The following is a 24,229-nucleotide window of genomic DNA, read 5'->3' on the forward strand; positions in this document are numbered from 1 at the left end:
AGCTGCTCCCCCTGCTGGCAGATCTCTGAAGTTAGAATCAGGTGCTTGCAACCAAACTACCACTCAAGTCTTGTTCCTGAAATAAACTGGTAGAGACATTCCAGAGCTGCATCCAAGCACCTAGGTGGCGATAGAGGGTAGGAAGTGAGGGAGCCGCCTCCTCTGAGCGGCTGTCTTTCCACCACATTATGCTTGCTCTAAAGTAGCGTCAGTCTTAGTAGGTACCAAGAACAGTGATCCCTTTGTCCAGGGGATTGGTCTGGTATTCTCTTCCCGACTTGCCAGCCTTTTTTCCTGTTTGCCATGTTGATTTGCAAGTGCTCAGCCCTGCGCCCCAAGTTCTTTCAGGAAGCTGGTTTACTCCTCGCCTTAAAGATTTTGCTTATGACCTGTGTTGACTTTGGCAGGTTCGATACTGAAGAGGAGGCCATAGCCATCGCCAATGCCACTGATGTGGGGTTAGCAGGTGCGTGCCCGTCCTCACTCAACGACACTCGTAATTACGTTCTTCAGCTTGGGCCAGACGCTGCCCTGGGTTCCCAGAAACCCCAGCGGAGTGTGTTTTGCTGCTCTCCAAGTGGCAGAGGTGGTTTTGTGCAAGTGTGTATCCTTTAGGCTCATCCCCTGTGACACACATTCTGGTTAGAGCTGGGCGTGGGTGCAGTGTGGGGAAGAGAGAGCACAGATTGTCCTCAGTGGAGGATCACAACCACTGCCTCAGGCCCGTGTTCTCAGAGGCTCAATGCCCAGACATCCCAAGTGCTTTCTCTTCCATCGTGACTGATCAGGGGCAGGAGGAAGCCCTGGAGCAAGGGCAGAGCATGCCAGGCCAACGGAGCTGTGGAGACAGTGAGTGCCAGGGAGGCCTCCCCTGGTGGCTGCCTCTCCTCCAGCTTGGTGATGGTCAAGGTGGCCAGAGGACATGCCCTCTAGCCCTGGGAAAACCATGTATTAGCACCCAGAGGGAGTGAAACACTGCAGAAGATATGGAGACATCCACGGTCAGCTACGGCTCTACAGAAGTCACCTTCCGGATGTAAGGGAGCTGTTGATTGCAAGAGGACAGGCACGCGTGGCATGGGGTCCCTTACCCCGTGTGGCGCGCTCCATGACAGTAAGGCTGGGCTTGCACAGGGCTGCCACAACATCAAGTTGGGAGCTTCTTTCTTCTCTTCTCCATGGCCTGAGGAAGCCATACCCTGAACTGGGTTATAAATGGTGGGCAGGATTTTTTTTTAAAGACTTACTTATTTGGGGGGCCAGCACTGTGGCATAGTAGGCTAAGCCTCTGCCTGCAGCGCTGGCATCCCATATGGGCACTAGTTCATGTCCTGCCTGCTTCTCTTCCAATCCAGCTCTCTGTTTATGGCCTGGGAAAGCAGTGGAGGTCTCCCATGTGGGTGACAGGGTCCCAAGCACTCGGGCCATCTTCCACTGCTTTCCCAGGCACATTAGCAGGGAGCTGGTTCAGAAGTGGAGCAGCCGGGACTCGAACCGGCACAGTGGGCAAGATTCTGTGTTGGCAGAAGGGACTGGGGGTGGTCAGAGGAGAGTGAGGAGAATCTGGGCGACTTTGGAGAAGGTGGCTGGTGACTGAAGCACTAGAAGGCAAAGCTGAAAATACTGATCAAAACCATGTTAGGGTTTGAATGCCCACTATGGAATTTTGCTTCATTTTGTAGTCAGGAGCCATTGAAAGGCTTGGGCAGAAAAGTCGTGGGGAAGTCTGACCACAGCCTGCAGGTGGATCAGAGAGTGGGACGCAGAAGCCGGGGAGGCCATGTGACCATCCTGATGAGGGACAGTGAGTGCTGGCCAAGGATGACCTGGCCGTTATCGAGATAGATAGGCGTGGGCAGGACCAAGGACAGCAGCTTGCGTGGGAGCCGGGAGGACTCCAGGCCCTGGGTGACCAAGGAGTTGCCTGCAGCACCCTCAGCTGTGGCCGCGAGGTCTTCATGCAACGCGTACCCTACGCGCCCTCTTCTCCCCACACAGGTTATTTCTACTCTCAAGACCCAGCGCAGATCTGGAGAGTGGCCGAGCAGCTGGAGGTGGGCATGGTCGGCGTCAACGAAGGCCTCATTTCCTCCGTGGAGTGCCCTTTCGGGGGGGTGAAGCAGTCTGGCCTCGGCCGGGAGGGCTCCAAGTACGGCATTGACGAGTACCTGGAGGTCAAGTACGTGTGTCACGGGGGCTTGTAGGAGTCCTCGGTCCCCTGGAAAATAAAGAGGGAGGCTTGCCCGCACGAACGGGGAGCTGCCACCTGTTTTGTGAAACCGTAGGTTCTCGGAATGATGACTTTTTTAGAACTCATCCAGTCCCTGTAATCTGAAGCAGATGCAGATCCTACCCCTGCGCTTTCCCAACAAGGGGCCGACGTGCGCAGCGTGCCCACGGCTGGGCTCTCCAGGATGGCCAGCACAGGGTTCCTAGAAAGACGCCCTGGGCCCGTGCACCACCCCATCCATCTCTAGAGCAAGGGTTGGCCCCACACGTGGGCCCTGGGGCTTTGAGAGACTCCCCGGGCACGGCTGAGGGCTGGGGCGGGGACATGGCCAGCTCACCATTAAGGCTAGGCAGGGTGTATCCAGAGGTGTCTCTGCAGGGGCTAAGTCAGGCTTTTGTTTAGCCACTTCTGAAAGAGCACAGAGCTGCTGTGGGGAGCGAAGCGGTGCCTCGCCCGGTTTCTGGACCACTCTTCCGTTTGAAGTCTTCATCATCCTAAAGTGTCTGCTTTGGAGTTCATTGAGGGCCTGAGCGTAATCATAGAGAGCAGAAGTAGCCTGGTAGTAAGGCAGGCGCAGGGGGACCCTGCCTGGCCCCTTCCCTGGGCAGCCCTGTCACTGTGGTCCCACCACTCAGCACCTCCCACCCCATGTGGGCGGTGACCATCCTCCATAGGCCTTATTCAGCCTCAGATGGGGATCCTGTGTCGGGAAGGGAGCCATCGTTGCTATGAGCCGTGCCACCCAGATGCCCTGCACACGTCAGCAGGGGCCTTGCCGCCGAGGGAAGCCAGGCCCACCTGCCCGCCGGCTGTATGCGGCCTGCTGTGCACTGGGGGTGGAGCTGCCCCTTCACCTGTGCTCACCACAGCAGCCCCAAAAGGAAAAGGATTTCCATAATTGCCAGTCCACCCTGCGGAAGGGGCATGGAGCCTTGCATTTCAGGCAGCGTTAATCTAAAATTTGTGGACAGTTCAGCAGGCAAACAACACACAAGACACAAAAACCCCATGACCAGCGTTGGCTCTTACTCTTAAAGAAAATCTCCAAGAAAGTCCGAGGCTCCTCCAGACACGTCACCCATGCCCACGGGGATAAAGGCCGATCCTGGCCACAGGGGCACAGAGGAAGCTCCCTCCTCTTCCCCAGTCTCAGTGTGTAGACCCCACTCTCATTCCGTGGATGTGCCACATAGCGGGTGAAAGTAGTGCTGGTGGCCAGCGCCGCGGCTCACTAGGCTAATCCTCCGCCTTGCGGTGCCGGCACACCGGGTTCTAGTCCCGGTCGGGGCGCCGGATTCTGTCCCGGTTGCCCCTCTTCCAGGCCAGCTCTCTGCTGTGGCCAGGGAGTGCAGTGGAGGATGGCCCAGGTGCTTGGGCCCTGCACCCCATGGGAGACCAGGAAAAAGCACCTGGCTCCTGGCTCCTGCCATCGGATCAGCGCGGTGCGCCGGCCACAGCGCGCCGGCCGCGGCGGCCATTGGAGGGTGAACCAACGGCAGAGGAAGACCTTTCTCTCTGTCTCTCTCTCACTGTCCGCTCTGCCTGTCAAAAAAAAAAAAAAAAAAAAAAAAAAGAAAAGAAAAAGAAAGTAGTGCTGGCTACAATCACCCCTGAGCCCCACACAGCACTGAGCAGCCCTCCATGAGCCACTGGGGAGCTGGCTGAGTAGCTGACGGCACACAGGGGCACCTCCAGGCTGGCGCTGGCTTCCCTGAGGCCTGGCTTACACCAGCTGATCACCAAGGTCAAGGGAGAGGGGAGCAGACACCTGCCTGCTGGTGACACCACCCAGCACTGGCAGGGGTCCCATCCCTGCCATGATGACACTCAATTTCTATTCTACTGGTGTCATCCTTGGGTGGCTTTTAATCTAAGTACTTGAAATCTGGGTGTGTCCATTTTCTTCTATTAAGAATACAGAATTTCAGGCATTAGTTTTTAAAGTCAGACAGCCATGCTAAGCTGTGTAGAAGATATTTTTCAAACATATTTTTTGACTTTGGAACAGAGTCCTTACTTTGGTGACCAATTTTAAGTTTTCCTGCATATTTTGTTTTCTAGATAAATTTAGGGCCAGAGGCTCAAGGCCATAGCCTTGATCAATTCTGTAATTAAAACTTGGAAAGGAAACAGCTTATTGTTTAATAAAATGTTCCCCGGTGGTGGGAAGACAGAGAAGTGTTTTTAAGTTGAACTTTTTTGGTTATTTTTCAATAAGGTAACCATTTGTGTTAGATGGGATTTACATACACACACACACACACACACACACAAAATGGAAAAGGATCATGAGACCATGGTTTGACAACTACATCACACACACAGGCCAGGTCTGACCTGCACCTGGTGTTGTCCAACACGATAGCTATGAACTGTGCTATTTTCAAATGGTTAGAAAAAGAACAAGACAGTGCTTTATGATACATGAGAATTCTATGAAATTCAGATTCCAGGCTCCATAAGTAAAACGGTATTGGAATACAGCCACACCCTGGGTCACACCAGCTGACCACCAAGGTCAAAGGCAGAAATCCAGCACTAGTGACACTGCCCTTGGGTGACTGTCAGTCCAGGGAGGTGGATTCGGGAGTGTCCATCTTCTCACATGACACTGCTTGGCAGAGTTGGACAAGAGCAGCAGTGTGGCCTGCAAAGCCTAAAATATTTACTGTTTGGCTCCTTAAAGGCAAAGTTTGCCAGCCTCCGGTCTAGACCAGGAGGGAGAGAGCAACCTGTCCACGACTGCTGGGCAGTACTTTGTGTCCTGAGCACCTGTGTAGCAACAGGGCTACCCTGGGGTCTCAGCAGGAACTGCTCAGCCATCGCCACGCGACTCACATCAAACCACCCAAACAACAAGTCTGTGGGCCTTAAAGAAGCGCTTTTCAAACTGGGTCCCGTCGAGACAGGGCTTATGGAGAGCTGATCTGCATCTGTTTCCCGACCATGTGAGTGTTTTTAAGTAGATTTTACGTGAAGTGCTGTTTCTCTCTGTGTGTCTGCCTTCATGCTTACGGTGAGACTCCGTGAAAACAAAGACGAGAAGCACAATGTAAATTACTGTCAGCCGACACTCTGAACCTGACATTGTGCCACGTGACTTTTCTCTCTGAACGCTGGATCCTAGTGTTTTACTTACCCAAGTGCGGCTATATTTGGTAGCATTTTACTTGAATAAAATAAATGCTGTGATTGTTTCATGCTATACTTTGGGGGATAAAACTTGGCATAAGTGTAGCAGGAAACGTAGGAACACTTTGCTTTTTTAAGCATGTGCACATGACTTATTTTTCTAGTTTTTGATGGTCGTGTATATCAATGTATCATCAGCAGATCCTATCTATGTGTGTGTCATTAATAAACGATCAATTAACAGAATTTCCTGTTCCTGGGTTAAGGTGTCTGGTTGTGTTGGTTTTTCTTATCAGGTTGTCGCGTGAGTTTTTATAGCATTGCATTAGACCACTTCAGCTGTGTGTAACCAGTGCTTCCTTCCCACAGGGCTGCTTGTCAGTGAGCACCATGGGCTGGGAGCCAGGAAGTTCTGTGCCCCACGGTTCCCACTCAGCAGATGTTTGCTGAACTGAACCAAGAATTCTCTGGCACACAGCAGCGGCGCATAATTAAGGAATGTGCTCCAGCTGGCTCAACCCCTCTCTTCCCCGCACTCCCCATGGCATGGGTTTTCCCAAGGTTTTTTGTTGTTGTTGTTGACAGGCAGAGTGGACAGTGAGAGAGAGAGACACAGAGAAAGGTCTTCCTTTCACCCTCCAATGGCCGCCGCAGCCACACCACGCTGATCCGAAGCCAGGAGCCAGGTGCTTCTCCTGGTCTCCCATGGGGTGCAGGGCCCAAGCACTTGGGCCATCCTCCACTGCACTCCTGGGCCACAGCAGAGAGCTGGCCTGGAAGAGGGGCAACCGGGACAGAATCCGGTGCCCCGACCGGGACTAGAACCCGGTGTGCCGGCGCCGTAAGGCGGAGGATTAGCCTATTGAGCCGCGGCGCCGGCCTCCAAGGCTTTTTTTAAACACAGACGAGTTTGAAGAAGCTTTTTGAAACCCTGATATGCAGATATAATCAATATGTACGAGAGCTCTTCAAACTGTTCATGGAAATTGCACATTAACTTTTCTTGGGTTTTATTTCAGGGAGAAGGGAGGGGGGAGGAGAGAGGGGAGATGGGGGAGAGGCGAGAGAGCCCAGGATTCAATCCAGATCTCTCAGGTGGGTAGCAGGGACCCAATCACTGCTGCCATCACCTGCTGCTTCCCAGAGTGTGCATTAGCAGGAAGCTGGGACTGGAAGCAGAGCCAGGGCTTGGACCTGAACGCTCGCATTTGGGACGCGGGCATCCCCACTGTACCACAATGCCCGCACCACACGTTAGCTTGCTTGCTTTATTTTTTAAGGCTTATTTACTTGACAGGCAGAGAGAGAGAAAGAATCTTCCATCCACTGGTGCACTCTCTAGATGGCTGGAGCTATGCCAACCAGGAGCCAAGTGCTTCTTCCCACACGGGTGCAGGCGCCCAAGCATGTGGCCCATCTTCTACCGCGTTCCCAGGCCACAGCGGAGAGCTGGTTCAGAAGTGGAGCAGCCGGGACTCGAACCAGTGCCCACATGGGATGCTGGCGCTGCAGGCGGCAGCTTTACCCGCTACACCACAGCGTCACCCCCCCCACACACACACACACACACTAGCTTTCAATTCCTTTTGTCCACAAACTTTGCAAGGTACACTTGTATAATTTTAGTAATTGTCTTAGCTCATTTTTTGTTGCCAATATCACAATGCCACAGACCAGGAGGTTATAAAAAAAAAAAAAAGAGGTTCATGTTGGCCCACGGTTCTGGTCCAAGGTGAAGAGGCTGAATCTCGCTGGCATCTCCATGCAGCACAGGACATCACAGGCTTGTGGGAGACAATCGGCTTTCACCACGCAGGTGCTTGGGGTAACTCATTGACCCACCGATCCAATCGCCAGGGCAGAGTCCTGATCGTCTCTTAAGGGTCGCACCTGGTCCCACCCCTTAGTCTCTCAGAGAGGGGTTAAATTTCAAGTCAAGTTTGGGAAGTCAAGCCGCAGCCACCATAGAGCTCCTGTTTTCGTCTAGTGTTCTTGTCTTTTAAGACCTGTCGTATGGCCTGATGGAGCCCGCCTGTACCAACAGACCCTGCACAGGGCAAGGCTCCTGCTGGGGAGTGGTGGCAACGCACAGCTCCTTTTGCTACTCGTTTATTTCATGCATGTCTTTGAACCCGTTTTTGATTTTTTAAATGACTTTGTTACCAGGAGAAACTAGCTACTTACCTCTCAGTTTGTGGGATTTCACAGACTTGGGGGGGGGGGGCGTCTTCTTAGAACAAAATGCACCGTCATCTTTTCTCTAGTTATCAGGACGTCCTCACCTGTTACAGCTGCTGCTCCCTACTGACGGAGCTGACATGAAATTAAAGAGAAAATCCATGTGTTTTTCCTTGGTTAAGGCCGGGAAGCTTGCTCGGTCTCAGAGTGTTGATTGGCCACTGGCATAGCCTATTTGCCTGTAATGTTTAGAAATGAAGGGAAACAGGCTTGGAGTTGGGTCACCTTTCTGATCAATTGAAACTCAGAAAATGCAAAAGGTCTTTATTTGGGGTCTCAGGAATTACAGTCCGGAGGCACAGGTGCACCTAGCTCTGAATTAGAGTTCCGAGGAAGGCAGGGAGGGCGGAGTTGAAAGCAGTGCAGGTGCCTGTGGAGGGAATGTTTGCAGAAACATTGAACAGGGGCTCCAAGACAAGACAGGAGATAAGGAAAGAATGCATAAGCCAAACAGACGTCCATAAAAACAAGAGTCGCACAACCGTCTTGAGGCTCCGAGCACGATGCCCTTGTCCGGGCAACCCAAGCCCATGCTCTGAGCAGCACCTGGGAGCGGGTGGAAGTCCTGCCTCCTGCGTGGCCTCCCAACTCCAATTTGAAAAGCTCTCTCAATGTCCCTGCCACCATGCTTTCCTTTGACCTTCGGCCTGCAGGTTTTCCTGTAACCCACCCTGTCTGTCACGGTCTGTCAGCTGTGGAAGGAGTAGCCTGCTACCTAACCTGCAGAGCACATCCCCCCCGTGGCTCGGCGGACGTGTGCTCTCCTCCTGCTGGGATGATACTCAGTCCTGCAAAGCAGGGGACAGGGACAGGGACAGGGACTGGGCTCACATGCAGGCTTCACATGCACTCCGCTCACCACACAAGGCCCTGTGCACCAGTTACTTGAAAAAATGCTGGCTTTGCGGGTTTTTTTCCCGGGTTAGTCCTGATTTTAATAGAAATGCTCTTAGTATTTCACTTTTACTAATGAATATGGCTTTTCTCCCTTCAACACCTTTTTAGCTTTTATTTTGAAATAATTAGAAACTCATAGGAAGTTGCAAAAATAAGAGTCTTGTATATCCTTCACCCAGCTACCCCCAGTGGCTAACATACGTAATTAACACAATGGCAAAAATAGGCAGTAGACCTTAATACACATTTGGTAGCAACTGCACTTGGAGTTGTGTGCATTTGCCTCCTTCTCGGGTAAGTCCTGTGGGGTTTGATCCTCCCTGGGGGTGCCGGGCATGGCAGCGATCACAGCTCCCCCCGTCCATCCCTGGGGCCATGAGGGGAAACCCCGCTGCTCTGCGATGCAGCAAGTGGCTGAGCTGCGATGTGTGGGAAGTCAGGGGCATCCCAGGCATGTTCCACTTAGGACAGGCTTAGGCACGCAACCCTTCCCAAGTGAGGGAGCAGCTGCACTGTTACTGCAGACCTCGTCTGATCTCCCCAGTTTTCATGTGTCTACCCAGCAGGTAGATTTGTGCAGCACCACCACAGTCAAGATACAGAACTGGGGCCGGTGCTGTGGCATAGCAGGTAAATCCACCGCCTGCAGTGCTGGCATCCCATATGGGCACTGGTTCAAGTCCCAGCTGCTCCACTTCTGATCCAGCTCTCTGCTATGGCCTGGGAAAGCAGTGGAAGATGGTCTAAGTGCTTGGGCCCCTGCACCCACATGGGAGACCTGGAAGAAGCTCCTGGCTTCAGATCGGCGCAGCCCTGGCTGTTTCAACCATTTGGGGAGTGAACCAGTGGACGGAAGATATTCTCGTTCTCTCTCTCTCTCTCTCTCTCCCCTTCTCTCTCTGTAACTCTCCCCTTCAAATAAATAAATTTTTAAATTATAAAAAAAAAAGAAAGGTATAGAACTGTTTCATCCCCCCATGGAAATCCCCCCTGCTACCTCTTTACAGTCAGCTTTGAAAAGAAAGTCACTTGGAAAAATTTTCTTTTGCTCATCTTCTTTAAGAAACTTGTCTGCATCCCTGAGTGAGTTCATGGACGCTGCACACACCGGTAAGCAGGACAGGGCCCTGCAGCCCTGCACATGCCCTGTGGGACGACTGCAGAGGCCACGGGGCTCTCGGGAGGACCCCGCACCAGGGAGCAGCTCCACGTCCCTCCAGCATCGCCAGTGAGAGCCTTAGCCCCAGTCCTGGCCTCACTCAGAGCCAGCTCAGTGTCCTTGTCTGCCAAGGCTGCCTGACACCATACTGCAGCCTGAGGGGTTTCACCCACAGGAAGTCCTCTTCCTCCCAGGTCTGGCGGCTGGAAGTGCGAGAACCAGCGGGGCTGCTTTCTGCCGAGGCCTCTCTCCTGGGCTTGTAGATGCTGTCTTCTCCCGCGTCCTCACCTGGCCGTCCCTCTGTGTCCTCATGTCCTGTATCACCACCGGTCTGATGGCTTAGGGCCCGTCCTCGTGGCCGTACTGAACCCCATCAGCTCATGGCACAGCACGTTCTGCGGTCCGGGGTGAGGGCTAAGGAAACAGCTTAGCTCATTACACCAAGGAAGCTTTTCCTAAAAAATAGTTTCAGTAATGGACATCATCCTCACTCAGGGATCAAGATTTGGGGCATGCTTTGGGTCTTCAGGAAACTAAGGGAGCTCCACAGGACTGACAAGGAACTAGCAGCCACTTAGCTCATTCGCCACCGAGAGCCCACGCCCCCTCCAGCTTCTTAGCTACAGCAAGGGCCCGCCCCACCAAAGCTGCTGATGGATAGCACATGACAGCTTGCAAAGGGGCAGCTTCTTGATTAAGGGGGCAAAGCTCCAACAGCGGTCATATGCGGAACAACTCCATTTATAATAAACTCTGGGAAATTCAAGCTAATCCTAGTGCTCACCTGGGGGGAAAGAGACAAGATGTGTCATGAGGAAAGGTTTGGGGGTGACATTTTTTTTAGATTAATTTATTTGAAAGGCAGAGTTACAAAGAGGCATAGGCAGAAGCAGCAAGAGAGGTCTTCCATCCGCTGGTTCATTCCCCAAGTGGCTACAATGGCTGGAGCTGTGCCAATACAAAGCCAGGAGCTTCTTCTGAGTCTCCTACACAGGTGCAGGGGCCCAAGGACTCGGGCCATCCTCTTCCCAGGCCGTAGCAGAGAGCTGGGTCAGAAGTAGAGCAGCCGGGTCTCGAACCGGTGCCCACATGGGATGCTGGCACTGCAGACGGCAGCTTTACCCTCTTCACCACAGCGCCGGCCTCGACATCTGTTTTTTATCTTGACTGTGGTGATGGTTCCACAGGCGAGTGCACACATCAAAACTCTTCAAATCAGGGGCCATAGGCTCAGCTGCCGCCTGTGTTGCTGGCATCCTGTTGGAGTCCTGGCTGCTCCGTTTGCAATTCAGCTCCCTGCTAATGCACCTGGGAAAGTAGCAGAAAAAGGCCCAAGTGCTTGGGCCCCTACCACCCATATGGGAGACCCAGATGGAGTTTCAGGCTCCTGGCTTCAGCCTGGCTCAGCCCAAGACACTGTGGGCATTTGGGGAGTGAACCAGTGAAAGATCTCTCTCTCTCCCCTTCTCTCTCTCTAATTCTGTCAAATAAATAAGTCCCTTTTTAAAAAGATTTATTTATTTGTTTGCAAGGTAGAGAGAGAGAGGTCTTCCATCCGCTGGTTCCTCCCCAAATGGCCAGAGTTCCAGAGTTGGGCCAATCCAAAGCCAGCTAGCAGCTCCTTCAGGTCTCCCACGTGGATGCAGGGGCCTAAGCACTTGAGCCATCTTCCACTGTTTTCCCAGGAGCATTAGCAGAGAGCTGGATCAGAAGTGGCGCGGCCGGGACACGAACTGGCGCCCATATGGGATGCCAGCTCCACAGGCAGCACAGGCAGAGGCATAACCTACTATGCCACAGTGCCGGTCCCCAAATAAATAAGTCTTAAAAAAAAAAAAAGCTTATCAAACCAGACTCCTTAAATACATGTTGTTTATTGTCAGTGAATTATTCCTCTATAAGCTTTTTTAAAAAAATGTTGCCTTTATTATTGTTAAAAAGCTAGACTGGGGGATGTAGTTGGAGGTCTGTACACCCTCTTTGAAATCTGGCCCCCACCCCCAGCACCCCCAGGCCTATCCCACAGTCAGGGAGCCACCAACCGCGCAGAGAGGAGACAGGCAGAGCTAGGAGTGTGCAGTTGCTCTCAGGGCACAGGGAGCAGGGGCTGTTACTCCAGCCTTCAGCAACTACTTTTTGATAGGCCAGATGGTAAGCATTTGGGGGCATTGAAGACAGACCCTGTGCAAACTACTCAACTCAGCGATTACACAGTCCTAAGTAAAGCATACACCAGCGAACATGGATGTGTTCCAATAAAACTTTATTGATAAGCACAAATAGGAGTTTCATTTAGTTCGTGTGTTACAAAATATTTTTTGGACTTTGTTTCAGCCATTTGAAAACATCGCACCCATTTGTTGAGCTCTCGGGGTGTGCAAAAACAGGGGCCGGCAGTTGTGTCTGATCCACCCTCAAGGGAAATCCCTCCCCCAGGGGTGGGGAATGTTTGGTCTGTCCCCCACCCCGCCCAACCCCGCCAAGGCAGCCACAAGTGAGGCTTGAAAGTCATTCAATCTGTAGCAGGCTTCTTTTTAAGTCGAGAATTTTGCATGGCCCACGGGTGATGTTATGAGTGTCCAAATGGCCCTTGGCAGAAAAACAGGTTCCCCATCCCTGCACACAGAAGCGTGAAGACAACCCATTTTCCCTGAAATCTCACTACGCATTGCAGAAAGCCCAGACGCCGTTATTTAGGTTAGTACATATATTTCATAGCGTTATATTAGGAATGACATCTTGCGGACACCTGGGGGAAATTATACACTTATGCACCTAAACCCAGACACAAAGCACAGTCCCTGGGGGCCGGGCCGCCCCTGCTCCCTGCCCAAGGGAGCAGCACGGCTGGCACTGGGTCATCCATTGTCTTATCCCATTGCATGTTTTTCAGGAGGTTCTTTAGACATAAACATGCTTAACCCGCAAGCGCTGTGGGTTTGAATCCTCCTTCCTTCCTTGAACCTAAACCAGAGACTGCAAGCACATGTCAACCAGCAAGCCCTGCAAATGCCCGACCGACCCCACATTCTGGGGTCCAGCTCTCTCCAGAGCCAGGGTTCTTTGTGCAGTGGCGGGAGGGGAGGGGAGGTGGCATGCATGGATCCTTCCATTGAAATAAAGTTTGCACCCAGTTCCCAGAGCCACCACTTGCTGGCTGGGACCTGGGGCAAGTTGCTGCACCTCTCCAGGCCTGCAGAGGGCGTTCTGCAACCGGAGAACAGGGACTCTCCTGGTCCTAAGGACGACTTGAGTACGCTCACTGCGTATGTCCGAGTCTTCAAGCAGGGGGTTTCTGCTTTCTCCACCATCAGGCTCATACCCGGGCTGCCACCTGGCGTGCGCAAAAGCAACGCAGCCCTGGGCACTAGCAAGGGCAGATTCTGAGATGATGAAGCCAAACACTGGGGTAAAAAGTATCACATTTCCTCCTAGTGCCATAACTAGCATTGAACTGGTTAGCTGTGCACAAGGCGTACGCATAAGCAAAGAAACTGTTTTACAAAAATCACACACATCAACTTTTTACTTCTGCCACTTGCCAGTCAAGTACCATAATGAAAACACAGCACGTGGATGCTGTGGTCAGCACAGAACGCTCGCTGCACAAGGGGTGACACAGGCCTCCCAAATAACCCCTTTCCATACACACAGCCGTCCGACTGCAGGCTCAACAAGAGAAACCGTGTTTGGAAAGCTTGCCCTAGAGGTACACACAGATACCTAGTGAAAACTCGGCCCTCACCGAGCCCTGGTTCAAAGGGAGTCTTTCCTAAGAAGCCACAGATAGAAACAGGTGTTCATCTGTATTTTGACACGGGCAATAGAATATTGTACCAGCTAGAAGACAGGCAGTCTTTTAAGTGCATGAAGCGTTACCCAGTTCTCATTCCTACTGGCAAGCAATCCAGTTAAAGGAGCAGTATTTTGGCTTTGCTTTCTGCCGCCGAGCACACAGGCCCTTTAATTAGCAGAGCACAGGTCCAGGCCACTGTGGGAGGATGAGGCTGCACTACTCACAGCTTTCGCTGCCAATCGAGGTCCTGGGTTCCAGGGTTCCTGTGCAGGGCCTTCCACTTCCAGCTGCTCCCTTACCTGTCTTTGGAGCAGTACCCGAAGGAGACCCCATTTCTGACAGAGCCATTCATGGACACTTTGGGGTTCCCCCTCTCCATCCTTTCTCGGCTGAAGATGGTGTCCTGGTCACTGTCAAAGTCAGACTCAGACACCATCAGGCTGGAGCTGTGCTCTGTGCCTCGGTGCTTCATCCCTGCGGAGAGGCAGACAGAACCGTCTTAGGAGAAGTCCCGCCTTCCCTGCCAGCTGTCAATCAGGGCACGGGGCACCGAGGGCGTGGTGTTGAGCTCTGGCACCTTCAAGGCAGTCACCCCAGCACGGCAAGGCGCTGGGCATCCCGTGGGTGAGAAGGGAGGCTCGGGCACTGCACCTGAGCTTCTGTCCCACCTACGACAATCCCCAGCCGTGTGACCCTGGGCACGAAGCCTCCACTGGCATGTCAGCCTCATCAATGAAGCTGGGAGAGAATGAGACGTCTGCCTGCTGTGTTTCTAGTGAGGATTAAACGAGATAGTATGAGCCAAGCTCTGAGTCCAGCACTGGGCCCATCGCGCCAAGAAATGGAAGTGGCTGGGATTTGACTATTCAGTTCAAGCAGCTATTTTTGGTTGAATATCTGATTTCTGGGTGCCAGAAATGAGTGTAAGATTTGATGATGGCTCTCAAAGAATTTGCAGTTGTCTAGCTTGGGGTGTAAGGTGTGGAGCCATGAGAAGGTGGCCCCTGATAGGTAAGAAAGAAAGAAATGGCTCTTACAGGAATCAGAAGGAGAGAAGAGCACGCGTGTTCTGGGCCTGCTCCAGCTGTGCTCCCCACAGGATGGGGTTCGAGGGAAGAGGGGGACATGGACAATAGGACAAGGTGGGGCGAGGCCGTGGGGCAAGCAGAGGCGTCCAGGAAATGATGAACCAGAGACCACAGGACAAACACGGCATGGGTGCAGGGGCAACCCTAGACTGGGCATTGTATCTGAGAAGAGGAATCGCACAAAATGTTGCTTTAAGAGGTGAATAAAACCACAGTGAGCAGGCTGAGAGGTCCCTGCAGAGATCCTGATGCTGCAGCCCTCCCAAGCCCTGCTCTGAACTCTGACCCCGGAGCGAGCGTGCTCAGAGGTGGGGTCTTCAGAGGGGTAAAGCCCTTGTACAAGGGCCCCCCAGGAACTGCTGTGCCCCTTCCACCGAGGGAGATGCGATGAGAAGGCGGCCCCAGGAGGAGCTGGCCTCACCACACTGAGTCTGACATCCAGCTGCTAGAACAGGGGAACAAACGTCTGTGGGATTCTGTGACAGCTGCCTAACAGACTAAGCCAAAGGCGGTGCACGCCAAAGGAGGGTGCCCAGGTCCTGATGCAGGAGGCCTGCTCCAGCCACGCTGAGCACACACCGTGCTGTGGCCTGGGCAGCCAGCTAAACTGCTCCGTGCCTCAGTTTCCTTGTCTGTAAAATGGGTACAGTCATAGTACATGCCTCATGGGGTTTTGGATAGAATTAAAATCAAACAGGTACCCAGTCCATGCTAAACATGAAACACCTGCCACCTGCCATCATTCTTCCTGCTGGGACTATAAGCTCTGAGCTTGGGTGGTGATGACGCCGATGAGGAAGTAGGGTAAGAAACAAGCAAGATGGGGTGGCTAGCAGGGAGCAAGGCAGAGCCCCGGCGCCCCAGGTTTCAACCCTGGGTCATCAGAAGATGGGCTTTCTCTGAGTAGAGAGGGGCAGGGCAGAGGGGGAGTGTATCTGGAGGAGGCAGGTAAGGTCACACAACCTAAAGCACTTTTGATGTGGGCAGGCAGATAGGATTAGATTTGAGAGCTGGCGCTGGAGGCCACGCCCCCTGTGTGATCCCACCTGTATCCATCCCCTGCCAATTAGACTACGTAACCACGCCCCTTTCGGAAGTGAATAAAAGGCGTGGAGTGCCCTGGGCCTGGCCCCTGCTCCCAGGCCTGTGGCCATTTGGCGGCTTCTCCCCGTTCGCTCCCGGTTCACTTGCGCACCGCACGTATTTGCGGCCACTCCAGCCCTTGCGATTTCTCCAGCCTGTGGACTCGCGCACGTGGCCCCGATCTGCTCTCTTCCTGGTCCGGAACCCCCGGTTCATCTTTCTGACCGCCCTCTCCCTTAAATAAAGCCCTCACGTCCCTAAAGAAATTCTGAGTTTTACCATGTTGCCTGGCTTGTCCATGTCTAAGTTTAGGATGCTTCTCTACGCTTGGGACACGACCTTGAAATATTAGTCTTGGCTCAGACGGTATCACTGAGCGCTGAGGCGTAAAGTCACGCGACAACACCTCTGCCATTCAACTCCGCACACAGGTGCCATTTGGATTTCCTGTGAAGCTTTTCCTGCCACAGCCCTGAATTCCATTTTCAGACAGAGTCGGCCATTCCAGCCTCAGTATCCCACAGCACTCCTTGCACCCCAGGGTGGCTCCCCTGGGCCGAGAGCACCTGCAAAGGCAGGCAATGGCACTGGGCGTCACTGCTGTCCCATCTCCAGGCCCCCACCTCATCTGTGGCGTGGGGCGGGGGGAGCAGGTGCTCCACGCTGGCCCTGGGCCCGTTTTTGCATCTCCCAGCTTTGAGAGCGATCGCACCGCCAATCCTGAGGTGGGTGCGAGCAGACAGCAAGCAGAGGGAGCCGCATTTTTTGTAAAGAAAGCCAATTTCCTGCAAAAAGCACTGGTTACTGTAGCCACTTGGGACAGGCTTGAAGGCACCAGTCCTCTGGCTGCATTTCTGGTCCGGGAGACCTCAGGGGAGCAGCTGGGGTGAAACAGCGCCACCTCCTCCAACCAGGAGTGGAACAGAGCCGCCCCCGTCCCTGTGCTCATCTGGCAGGCACACTGCTCCCAACAGGCACTGCAGATGCCTCACCCATCCATGCCGCAGTGCAGCTACCGCCCCCGCTCGCACAGCCCCGGTACTGCAGCCGGCTGCTTCCATCACGTACCCCTTCCCAGGCACAGCGCCACCTGCAGCTGGCATTCTCCAGCTCACCCAAGGTAACAGGGGGACATCCCCCTGGAGACGGCCTTACCGTATTTGGGCCTCAGCTCCATTCTTTCCTGCTCGTCCATGTTATCCAGGATGGTGTACTTTGTCTTTTTCCTTATTTTTGTCCTTTTCCGTCTGAAAGGAATAACGCAAAGTTCAACTCAAGCTCTCAGAGAGGTGTCTAGGGGCCAGGATTGAAAACACATAGGGCCGGCGCTGCGGCTCACTAGGCTAATCCTCCACCTTGTGGCGCTGGCATTCCAGGTTCTAGTCCCGGTGGGGGCGCCAGATTCTGTCCCGGTTGCCCCTCTTCCAGGCCATTCTGCTGTGGCCAGGGAGTGCAGTGGAGGCTGGCCCAAGTGCTTGGGCCCTGCACCCGCATGGGAAACCAGGAGAAGCACCTGGCTCCTGGCTTCGGATCAGCGCGGTGCGCCGGCTACGGCGGCCATTGGAGGGTGAACCAACGCAAAGGAAGACCTTTCTCTCTGTCTCTCACTGTCCACTCTGTCCAAAATAAAAAAATAAAAATAAAAAAAAACCACACACACACCCAGAAGGCACTAGGGAGAACGTTTTGCTTGTGCTGAGTCATAGTTGGCATCTTTTATTCATGACGCCCCAGAACTCAGTGGCACTTACGCCATCTTACAGAAATGCATCTTGAAGAAACAGGCAGTGTGGTGGCCAGGCCACTATTGCCCTCCTAGCTAAAGCCCTCACCTGTGTGTTGACCCTGGAACCGTCTCCACGAGCTACTCCTACTCAGGAACACCTAGGTTGGGGCACAGTAGGTTAAGCCACTGCCTGCAGCACCAGCATCCCATGTGAGTGCTGGTTCGAGTCCCGGTTCGAGTCCAGGCTGCTCCACTTCTGATCCAGCTCCCAGTTAATGCGCCTGGGAAAGCAGGGGATGCGGCCCAAGGAGTTAGGCTCCTGCCACCCATGTGGGAAATTTGTGTGGAAATCCAGGTTCCTGGCTTTGGCCTGGCCATTTGGCTGCTGCAGTCATTTGGGGAGTGAACCAGGGAAAGACGATCTCTCTCTCTCTCTCTCTCTCTCAAATAAATAAATCTTTAAAAAAGAAAAAAGAAAAAGCCTGGATGAGCCAGTTTTCCCCTGGACTGCTCAAAGATCCAAGCATAATAAGATGTCATGAAATAGCACCAAAAATCATAATTCCCAGAATTCCTTAGCAACAACCCAGTATGGTCTTTTGTTTGTTTCCCCACAACACATGAAAACTACATTGGTGCTTTGTCCTGTGCTACAGAGGATGATCTGAAAGTACCCATCAAAGGGGCCAGGCGCTGTGGCACAGTAGGTTAATCCTCCACCTGCAGTGCCAGCATCCCATACGAGCACCAGTTCTAGTCCCAGCTGCTCCTCTTCCGATCCAGCTCTCTGCTGTGGCCTGGGAAGAGAGAGACGGCCCAAGTGCTCGACCCTGTACCCGTGAGGGAGAGCAGGAGGCGATTCCTGCTGCTGGCTTCTACCTGGCCCAGCCCTGGCCATTGAGCCCACTTGGGGAATGAACCAGTAAATGGAAGATCTTTCTCTGTCTCTCCCTCTCACTGTCTGTAATTCTGTCAAATAAATAAATAAAATCTTTTAAAAAATAGTTTTTAAAAAAGGAGGGGTGGTGCTATGGCACAGTGGGTAAACGCCCTGGCCTGAAGCACCGGCATCCCATTTGGGCACTGGTTCTAGTCCCAGCTGCTCTACTTCTGATCCAGCTCTCTGCTGTGGCCTGGGAAAGCAGTGGAAGATGGCCCAAGTCCTTGGGCCCCTGCACCTGCATGGAAGACCCAGAAGACCCGAAGCTGGCTCCTGGCTTCAGATCAGCACAGTTTGTTGCGGCTATCTGGGGAGTGAACCAGCAGATGGAAGACCTCTCTCTCTCTCTTTGCCCCTCCTCTCTCAGTGTAACTCTGACTTTCAAATAAATAAATAAATCTTTAAAAAAATAATATAACTAAATCTTACAGCTTGTACCAGGATACTTCTTTTTATAAAAATTTTTTAAAGTTGTGTTTTTATTTACTTGAAAGGCAGAGTGATAGAAAGAGAGAGAGGGAAAGGGAGAGATAGAGAGAGGGAGAGATTTTTCATCCACTGGCTCATTCCCCAAATGGTCCCAACAGCTGGGGCTGAGCCAAGCTTGAGACAGGCCCCCAGGAACCCCCTCCAGGTCTCCTATGTAGGTGCCGGGGCCCTTGTACCTGGGCCATCCTCTGCTACTTTCCTAGGTGCATTTTCAGCAGGGAGCTGGATCAGAGGCAGAGCAACCAGGACTCGAACCGGCACTCCAACGTGGCTACTCCAGCGTTCCAAGAAGCAGTGTAGCTGCTTCTAGCACCCACTCCTCTAAGGGACCCTGCAAGGCCATTCAGGTCCTGTTCTGGTGAACACGGTGTGACCTTGCTGGAGAATAACACCAGCTTTGATACAGACCCATGGAACCTCCTGGAAAGTAAGAGCGCTCCAATGGAAAAAGCTGCCTGTAGTATCGTTCCCGTTCTCTGGGCACGTTTGCCTTGCGGTGGGAAGTGCATTAAAAAGCACTATTAAAGTCTAGTTTGTTGTCATAAAAAGGTGATAGCCTAGTGGTTGAACAAACCCCAGCAAACACTTTGATGTCACAGGAAGAAATAAGCGAGCACACCACGTACCTCTTGCAGCAGCAGATGCAAACCCGCGTTAAGCCTCCCGCCATCACGGTGAGCAGGCAAGCCAGCGCTGTCACGTAGAATACACTCCACTCTGAAAGACAGGAACACCACAGTGGACGCACTGACTCGCTATTTGCAAAACCACTTTATTCTGATGGTTCTCAATGAGTACTCTGAGCTCTTAGAAGCAAAGGCCATCCGTGATGCTGGTAGCACCCGTTCCAGGCCAGTAGCAGAACAGAACTCAAGAAACTGCCCTTTTCCTGCACATTTGGCCCAGGCACCTCATGGCACACACAATGCATGCAGACTTCAGAACAGAACTGAAATAGCCTGAACCAACCAGGGAGTAATGCCTCAGACACGCGCATGAATGGTGCAGCAAAATGTTGATTCCAGAATCCCACGACTCACAACCCTAACAGCCAACAGGGTTCTGGCCTGGTTTAGATTAAAGCTAACGAAGTGACCGCATGGCTGCCCATGGCCTGAAGACACTTCTCAGAGCCGGGGAGCCGTTGGGAAACTGCCTGCTCTTTGTTCCTTCCGCTTCCTTGCAAGATAGCAGTGGGAACAGCTTCACACCCAGAGTGCAGGTGCAGAGAACCCAGGCCACGAACGCCAGGCTTCCCTCTGCCGTGTGTTCTGTCGGCTCCAGGAATCAGGATCCCAGAGCTGGCTGATTTCAAATTTTGTGTCGTATTACATGGGACTACGTCAGTTGGCTCTTACAATGGTGTCTTCTGCCGGGCACATCTATCTGCATCCCCTCGGGCACAAATCTCCCCTTAGAAGGAGCCTGCGCCCAAGTTCAGCCCAAGACCAGACCTCAGGCAGCAGCCTGGCCTGCTGGGGCTGTGACACCCATTCCTGGCTCCTGCTTGGGCAGACAGCCTGGAAGAGGGGGCCAGATTCTCTTCTTCCTCTGCTCGCAGCAGGTCCACACCAGCCAGCACCTTCGCCCAGGGTCATGGTTGATCCTTAGCAAAACAGCGCTTTCTCAGAAAAGCTAGCAAGGGGAACTGGATCCATGCTGCTAGAGTGAATTTCCTTGGGGGGAATTTGTATGTTAAAGCCTGCTGGGGTGGGGGAATATGGTCCAGTCCGCGGGCTGCATTAAGGCCCACTGACTCGCTTGGTCTGGCCCTGCCAAGGCAACTGTGGGCAGGATTCGAAGTTCAACCAATCGACAGCACGCTAATTTTTAGGTCGATCATTTTGTACGGCCCTTGAATGATGTCTTAAATATCCAAACAGCCCTTGGCAGAAAAAGGTCTCCCCACTCTGGGGCCCTAGACAGACCTCCGCAGGGGGACCGTGGGAGATCTTGGCTCGTGCCCAAGTGAGCAGGCTCACCTGGCTTCAGGTAAGGAAAGGGGTGATACCTGGCAGCTGCCAAGCTAGGTAGGAGCCTCTGCCCCGCCCATCACTCACCACAGTTGCTCTCGCCGCCCTGGAAGTAACGCTGGATGAGGTTCTCCATCCACAGCTGGGAGCAGATGCAGCGCTTTGTGATGGGGTCGCAGTGGCCGTGGCCAGAACACTTGAGGAGGCACCCTGCAAAGAGGGCATGGGTGCCGGTTACCACGAGGAAGGGCAGGGGCCCTGCTGCCTGCTGCCCGGTGTCTTCAACAGCATCCGCCTGCACCGATGCATCTTACTGAGTTCAGAGCCTTTTAAAGTGTGCCCCGAGGTGCTGGGGATACCGTCCTCATGGACGATCTCACCAGGAAGCAAACGGGAGAAAAAAGCCAATCCACACCGCAGAGCAACAGCCTTGACATTGTAGCAAAGACACAGCTCCCTTGACCTCAGAAAATAAATTCTAGGAATGCATCCAATTGAGGACATGCACAGAAATTTCTCTACATAGCAGCATTATTTAAAATTAAAGTTCATGACTAGGGAGCGATTCCATAATTATGGGAACATGTTCAAGGTGGAGTACTATGCAGCCAAAAACATCTCACTGAAGAAAAAATGGAAAGGATTTGAGAAAATAATTAATAGGGTTTGAAGTTAGAAAACACATGCAAAATACACATCAAATGATCCTGATCACATTCATTGTGTTTAGAGATGGGGAACTACAAGGAGATAGATCAGAACATGAGGGTGCTTCGAAAAATTCATGGAAAAATAGAACGCCATTGAAAGATGGGTTTATTTTGGTGCAAATGACTTTCCATATCAGGCATAGTTTTCTAATCATAAATGGTCTCCATGAACTTTTTAAATATCCTTTGTATGGATTTCAAATTACTTTTTCATCAAAATTCTTTTTTAATTTCATTTTCCATTAACTTTTTGTAGTACCCTTGTCTGTAAAAGTTATCTTTGGATACCAGGAATCCTAGACTGTAGAGGATTTTTTTTTTACTCCTTTCTGGGTATTCCAAATGTCTTACAAAAATAAATATTATTCCTTTAGGTAGAAAACAAAATGAGTTATTAAAATTAAGTTACTCTATATAATAACGGAGAAAGCTGTGTGCAGGTAAGCAGATACCTGAAATAAATTAAATTTTACTGACCAAACCTCATTATGTCCCTTGTAACTCTCATAGAAACGATCACTCATCAATTGAGGACAGGGACCATGGGACCATGAACCAGTTTAAGGACCGAAAGACCTGGCAGGCAAGAGGCTGGGAAGAGGGGCAACCTGATTGCACCTACAAGCCATCTCAGAGGCCACATGACACTATCATCACGCCGTGGGCGCAATGTCCAAGGTAAACAGATGATATAAACACGCCATTCCCAACCGCTGACACTTATCTGTCTTTAGCACTGTTCTGACAGGCTAAATATGAAACTCTGGACCTTGATCATTATCTGTAAGTACACTGACAGCCCCTAAATTTTGAAGGCTCCATTTAGGAGTTTTTCACTTGACCGTGGTGCAGAAGCAATACTCATACAACCATTCTGTCTTTCACTCTCAGCCCCGTATTCAAATAAGTGACAAGAGACATTCAACACTTTACCATCAAATAGGCTTTGTGTTAGGTGATTTTGCCCAACCATAGGTGAACATAAACGCTCCGAGTGTGTTTAAGGTAGGATGGGAGCTGGCGCCGCGGCTCACTAGGCTAATCCTCCGCCTAGCGGCGCCGGCACACCGGGTTCTAGTCCCGGTCGGGGCGCCGGATTCTGTCCCGGTTGCCCCTCTTCCAGGCCAGCTCTCTGCTATGGCCAGGGAGTGCAGTGGAGGATGGCCCAGGTGCTTGGGCCCTGCACCCCATGGGAGACCAGGAAAAGCACCTGGCTCCTGGCTCCTGCCATCGGATCAGCGCAGTGCGCTGGCCGCAGTGCGCCAGCCGCGGCGGCCATTGGAGGGTGAACCAACGGCAAAAGGAAGACCTTTCTCTCTGTCTCTCTCTCTCACTGTCCACTCTGCCTGTCAAAAAAAAAAAAAAAAAAAGGTAGGATGGGAAGTAGGTTAGCCTGACCCACCTTGGTCAATGCATTTTCAACCTTACAGTGGGTTTATTAGGACACAGCCCCATTGTGAGTTGAGGAGCATCTGGTAGTCTTCAAATTTAACCAGTGACTATAATTGTTCTCCAGTTTCCTTCTAAAACAAAGAGTAATTGGCAACTGTGTATTGCAGGAGAACTATTCGAAAAACAAATGCAAAACAAGTCTTTGGATGCTAAGGTGAAAACATTCACATAGGAGCTGGCATGGTGTAGGGTGTCAAGCCACCAACTGTGAGCTGGCATCCCATACGAACACCTGTTCTAGCCCTGGCAGCTCCACTTCCAATTCAGCTCCCTGCTAATGCGCCTGAGAAAGCAGCAGCAGATGGCCCAAGTACTTGGGAGTTCCAGGATTCTGGCTTCTGCCTGGACCAGCCTCAGCTGTTGCAGCTGTTTGGGGAATGAACCAGTAGATAGAAGATGATCCCTCTCTCTTTCTCTCTAACTCTGCCTTTAAAATAAATAAATCTTTTTAAGAAATGTTTATATCATTCTTCTCTGTAAGACCTATCCATGATGGGCAAGTCTGATTCTCTCGGAATATTCCCCCAGAGGACGTACCTGCTGTGTCAATCCTCAAGACCTTGAAAAGCAAAAAATCCGCCTTCTCCTTGGACAGTCGCATATGTAGATTTCGGGCCACTTCAGCAGCTTTGAGAACCTTGAAAGGTGGCCCACTCTGCACGTAAAACACAACCGTGGTGCTGCAGAGGCAACAAGAGGGACAGCCGCATGGTCAGCCGGTCACGGGGTGACAGACGTGTCCCCTGGCCCATCTGACCAGTGGCATCTGGGAGGCAGGCTGCTACCACCCATGGGCCAAAGACTGGATCTTTCTACTCGCAACTCTCTGGGCTCCAAGAGGAGCTGCTGGGAGACTACAGATCCAAAGAGCAGTGTATATGTGTGCAGGCAGCCACAGCTACACAAAACGCTGACTGACACAAGGCCTTCCTTTAACCTTCTAATTGAGACGTAACGTGCGTACCACAGAACTGATCCCTCTAAAGAGTAAAATCCAACAGCTTTTAGTGTATTTGTAGAGTTGCACAACCATCACCAGGATCTAATTCCAGAACATGTTTTTCACCCCAAAAAGGCAGCCGTACCCTTGAGCAGCTTCTCCCGTCCCGTCCCTGACAGCCACTTCATCGGCTGTCTAAATAGATTTGCCTATTCTGGACATTTCATAAAAGGGACCATGTGAGTCGGGGCGCTGTGGCATAGTGGGTAAAGCTGCTGCCTGCAGTGCTGGCATCCCATATGGGCGCCAGTTCGAGTCCTGGCTGCTCCACTTCCGATCCAGCTCTCTGCTATAGCCTGGAAAAGCAGTGGAAGAT

At 52.2% G+C, this 24,229-nt stretch overlaps 2 protein-coding genes across 4 annotated transcripts in view; one reads left to right on the forward strand and one right to left on the reverse strand.

Moving 5' to 3' along the window:
- ALDH5A1 (aldehyde dehydrogenase 5 family member A1) overlaps positions 1-5,608 on the forward strand; it is a 33,906-nt gene extending 28,298 nt beyond the window's left edge. For 2 of the 3 annotated variants that reach the window (XM_089333344.1, XM_002714157.6), the window contains exons 9-10: positions 408-466; positions 1,999-5,608. In XM_089333344.1, coding sequence (XP_089189470.1) covers positions 408-466; positions 1,999-2,204 — 265 coding nt within the window. In that variant the 3' untranslated portion in view covers positions 2,205-5,608. The remainder of the gene's footprint in view (positions 1-407; positions 467-1,998) is intronic. The other variant, XM_089333345.1, reaches the window with a different exon arrangement.
- Positions 5,609-11,902: 6,294 nt separating this feature from the next.
- KIAA0319 (KIAA0319 ortholog) overlaps positions 11,903-24,229 on the reverse strand; it is a 90,424-nt gene continuing 78,097 nt past the window's right edge. Inside the window, exons 17-21 of the mRNA XM_089333351.1 lie at positions 23,451-23,593; positions 20,839-20,961; positions 19,405-19,495; positions 16,779-16,870; positions 11,903-13,926 (exon numbers count right to left, since the gene is read on the reverse strand). Of these exons, the coding sequence (XP_089189477.1) occupies positions 13,748-13,926; positions 16,779-16,870; positions 19,405-19,495; positions 20,839-20,961; positions 23,451-23,593 (628 nt within the window). The 3' untranslated portion in view covers positions 11,903-13,747. The remainder of the gene's footprint in view (positions 13,927-16,778; positions 16,871-19,404; positions 19,496-20,838; positions 20,962-23,450; positions 23,594-24,229) is intronic.

The sequence above is a fragment of the Oryctolagus cuniculus genome, chromosome 5 (assembly GCF_051225735.1).
Source record: "Oryctolagus cuniculus isolate XC-2025 breed Fujian yellow rabbit chromosome 5, ASM5122573v1, whole genome shotgun sequence".
Lineage (NCBI taxonomy): Eukaryota > Metazoa > Chordata > Mammalia > Lagomorpha > Leporidae > Oryctolagus > Oryctolagus cuniculus.